The sequence below is a fragment of the Atta cephalotes genome (assembly GCF_000143395.1).
Source record: "Atta cephalotes unplaced genomic scaffold scaffold00010, whole genome shotgun sequence".
NCBI classification, from domain to species: domain Eukaryota; kingdom Metazoa; phylum Arthropoda; class Insecta; order Hymenoptera; family Formicidae; genus Atta; species Atta cephalotes.
The window spans coordinates 5,659,967-5,664,584 of NW_012130074.1; the positions used below are offsets into that span (position 1 = coordinate 5,659,967).

The following is a 4,618-nucleotide window of genomic DNA, read 5'->3' on the forward strand; positions in this document are numbered from 1 at the left end:
TTCTCTCTTTCTCTCTCCCTTTAGATTTGCAGCCACGCTCGAAAGATCGAGCTCTGTGGAAGCTGACGCCCGGCCAGCCACCACATCCGATCTACACCACCCTCTTTCATCCGCGATTTGCCCCCGCTTTCCTCTCGACCTCTTGTTCGCCCCTCCCCCTCTTCTCATCGGGTCACGGGATATACAGCTCTCGTACATCTCGAACGACCTACAACGCACGTTACACCCCGAATTCAATTCCGCGCAACCTGTGCCCACTTTTTCGCTCCCACCGTTAAGTCCATCGCCGATATTATTGATAGGCGTTTTCTAGATACGGACCTTCGATCACTGAAGGGTGAGGATATATTTCATTGAGAAAGGGTTGAGGGCATATATTCATATTATCGGCTTTTAAAAACATTAACTATATGATTTCATTTTTTTTTCCGTACGAATAACTTGAAAAAATTTTATAATCTTTTTGAAAGTATATATTGATTTGATGTACCGTTTTCTACAAAAAAAAGTAAAAAATTATTTAATGTATATTTAAAAAGTACAAATACAAATACAATATTTAATCGTATATAATATCCCTTTGAATAATTTTATGATTGTCTTTGACAGAGACTCGTATAAAACAAAGAGAAAGGCCATATATATATATATATATATATCCATAGTTTTTCCTAGAAAGCATTAGACTATTCGAGAGTTTCATGATATAATCGCGGAATAATCTATCAGACGTCAAAAGTAATATAATTACGTCATAACTGATGTTTAGCAGTGCAACATGAGCGCGGACCGAGGAAACCAAAACCCCACGCGATCATCTCGTCGGAGAAGCAGCATCAGCAACAGTCGTCGATTGTCACGCAATTGTCTCCTCATTCTGCGACCTCAGTGCACAGTGATCGATTAAGACCAGCACTAGCTCCTCCATACGTTCTCTCGCCACACAGGTGTGTAACGCTTGCATTAATCGCATTAAATTAACATATTTGTCTCGTTAATCTAATCGGTATTCGCTCCAAAATTTTCTTAACTTGTATTCGCGACTGTAGTGTATTTTAAATTAATATTTTTTTTTAAAGTTAATGGAATTGATTCATTTTGGAAGTCAAAATCTGAAGAATAAAATTATTTAAAGTTAAAATTATGTAAAGTTGTGAAAAACATTTGTTATAAATAATTTTAAACAACATAGTTGAAAAAAAATGTCCAATTCTGTGAAGTTTATTGAATATCGATTAGGATTGAATATCGATTCGTACGGAAAAGAAAATAAAAATAGATGTCAGTATATCAATATGTGACTTGCGATAAAAGCATAAGAATAATTGAATTAATATAATAAAAATAGAATAGAACAATTGTGCGATTCTTGAATTTCCACATCTATCGTTTGTGTTAGGTGAAGAAAGAAGCGAATTAGATACTCTGGTTTATTAACATGTCTACTATAACAGTAGATTCTATGATTAATCTTATGTTTATCTTTTCTCCTTAAAAGGCATTGATAGTTTTTGTTAGCCAACGAATATAACTAATAATAAATAGATATAATATAATAAATAGAGTTTATATTCTTTATATTGTATGAAAGAATGATAAATAAATAGAACTGTACTTTAATAGAATCCTTATAATCCAAATTACACTTACTTACTTACTATACTTTTCTTGAATGAACGAAGTTTAAGCATTTAGTTTTCAATTGAATTTTGTCGGCGGGTCTAATATAAATTAAGGAATTTTTATTAATTTGAGGAATTTATAGAAATCTAAAAAATATAGTTTGACGATTGTACTCGTGCACTGATTCGAATACTTGGAGAATTACGTGAAAAATTACTGCACACTTGTGTTGATAAAAAAACTGATATTAGAATTGGTCAAAGAATTTAATCTGTAGATGGTAGGAACATACCTCGTGTAGTTACAGAAGATGATAAAATTTCATGAAGTGACACAGACTCTCTTCGTGAAGTAGTTAAGGGTTATTACTGTAGAAGGTTAAGGTGCGACCAAAGATTCACGCCTTATCCACGACCGATGGCGCTGGTACAGAAACCGCCGGAGGAATCACCGTCCCCTGTACCGTTGATTCTACCGCACCCTCGCACGACTACGACCCTCTATCAAGCAGCCACAACCGTCTCCTTAGCACCACAGCCTCCCCTTCTGCAGATACTAATGTCCGCCGAGGAATGTCAGGTAAGTAATTCAGCTTAATTTTGTATCCGCTTCCCTTATTTTGTTCCTGCAAATTTAATAAAGGCGAGTTGCTCCACTCAGTTTCTTCCTCGCAGTTTAAGTGGCAGACAAATTACACGCAGGAATTATTATTAATATCAGCTTTTTGGCGAAAATGGAATCCTTTTATCTTGCGAATGTTAATTGTTGACTTTATTTGCAATTATATTACTTAAAATTAAAGCTAAAATTATAAAAGAGAAAGTTAAAATTTACAACTCACAGACAGCACAGAATTTTTATAATAAATATTCATAAATATTTATTATTTTTATTTTTTGAAACATTATATAAATATTTTGTACATATTTTATATAATATTTATGATAAACATAGATACATATTTTTAGTAAATATTTTTTACTTAGATTATAATGTTTTATTTAGTATTTTCATAGCATTTACTGCAATATACGATAAATATTTCATAATATTTATAATAAAAATATCTATAATCTGTGTGCAATCTAAACCACAAAAATATTTACAAAATATTTAAAACATTAAAATTATATTAAAATATTAAAAAATAAATCTTATAAATATTTTGGAAATATTCTATAAATATTATGCGCTGTCTGGATCAAGCAAGCGATAATTTGTTAAGAATAGTAAATGATCTATTTATCTTATAATATACAATTATAAAAAAATAATTCTTGTGAAGAAACAGGACTTTGATAAAATGCTGCCGTCGGACTCTGATAGAGATTAATTTAGCTATTTTTTATGGAAGTTTCAGAAATCACAGAATTATTTTTTAAAGCAAACAGGTGATTAGTTTATATTGTGTAATTTAAAATTATACAATTCTTTAAATATCGTATTGAATTTTTATTTCCGCGAAAGAATATAATAGTCTCTTTTTTAATATTTGTTTTGCAAAGATAGATTCATGGGTCATGTATCTATCTACATTTTGCCATTTGTTACGAGGATAGAAAAGTTCTCGGTCTGACATAGAAATGACACCACAAATATCAAATTGCTATAATTTTAGAGATTTATTTTTTCACAGGGCTACTGTTAAAATTTTAAACTGATGCATTAATTTTTTTATTTCGGTCGTAAAGCAACCAACCTCTTTGATTCCTCCATGACAATGCCGCTCACATTTCTTCTTCAATTGCAATCGCAAAGTTTCATTAATATTTCACATGAAATCTGATGCTTGCAAGATCATTTTATGGAATTATGCGACTCTAATTGAGGAAATGTGAGCAGGTGCATTGTTATGATGGAATCAATAATTAGTTGCTTTACACGACCAAAATAAAAAAACTAATAAACGCATCTGTCTGAAATTTTAACAGTAGTTCTGTGAAAGGCCTAATTACTTGTTTAAAATTATAATAGTTTATATATAAAGATTATGTATTTCGTGAGTTTTTTCCGTGTCCAGATCCATTCTTGGAATGCCAAATTTCATGAAGCTTGCAGTTCATTTCATCAGGGCAAGGAACAGCCTGATACTAGTATGACACGAGAAAACCACAATCTTTATATAGAAAGCACCCATAGAAGTTTCAAGAATATTATTATAATAGTTTGATATTTGTAGCGTCGTTATCGAGAACTTTTCAAATTACTCTCGTACATGTCACATTGCATTCTTTTTTTATAATCATGCTTTACAAATTATCGCCTCGTTTTGCCATAAGGAACTGGTTTGGAACGCGCGATTACAACCAACGGCAGAGTATCCGATGGAGCAAATAGAAACGGAGACGAGTCGGAGTCCGACGGGCACCGTACAGAGTTTTAGTCCGACTTGGGAGATGCTGCAGGTATCTTCCAATACTTTCATTGCATATTTTCTTTTTTCTTTAATCGTTCACACATGTCGCGTCACATAAATGTTAACGCAGGAAACAACGGCCCGACTGCTGTTTATGGCTGTCAGATGGGTACGTTGCCTGCCGCCCTTCCAAACGATATCGAAGGACGATCAATTGTTGCTGCTAGAACGATCCTGGACGCAGTTGTTCTTGCTACACTTGGCGCAATGGTCCGTCTCCTGGGATATCACCGCACTCCTCGAAGATGAGCAAGTGCGTAGTAGACTGCCCACGGATGACAACCCAACGAATCAGGAGCTCGTCCTTATTCAGGTTTATCGGCTTTACCTTTCTGCTCATAACAAATAACAAACACCATTATAAATGTTAAAATTGAATAAAATTTTCCCAGTAGAAAGACAAAATATTATTATTATTATTATTGTTTATTATTATTGTTATTCGTTACTTCCAGTTTTTTATTTGGCCAGTTTGTATTAAAGTTTGTTTCCAATAACGACAATAACAAAAATTAAATTAAAATATATCGTTGATTTAATGTTATTATCTTATTCTTCTGTCTTTTCTCTCTCTCTCTC

General features: G+C 32.9%; 1 protein-coding gene across 1 annotated transcript in view; it reads left to right on the forward strand.

The window, feature by feature from the left end:
• Nucleotides 1-4,618, forward strand: part of LOC105627784 (nuclear receptor subfamily 2 group E member 1) — a 31,536-nt gene that overhangs the window by 20,998 nt on the left and 5,920 nt on the right. The window contains exons 4-7 of the mRNA XM_012209063.1: nucleotides 770-947; nucleotides 1,998-2,202; nucleotides 3,903-4,028; nucleotides 4,110-4,352. Coding sequence (XP_012064453.1) covers nucleotides 770-947; nucleotides 1,998-2,202; nucleotides 3,903-4,028; nucleotides 4,110-4,352 — 752 coding nt within the window. The remainder of the gene's footprint in view (nucleotides 1-769; nucleotides 948-1,997; nucleotides 2,203-3,902; nucleotides 4,029-4,109; nucleotides 4,353-4,618) is intronic.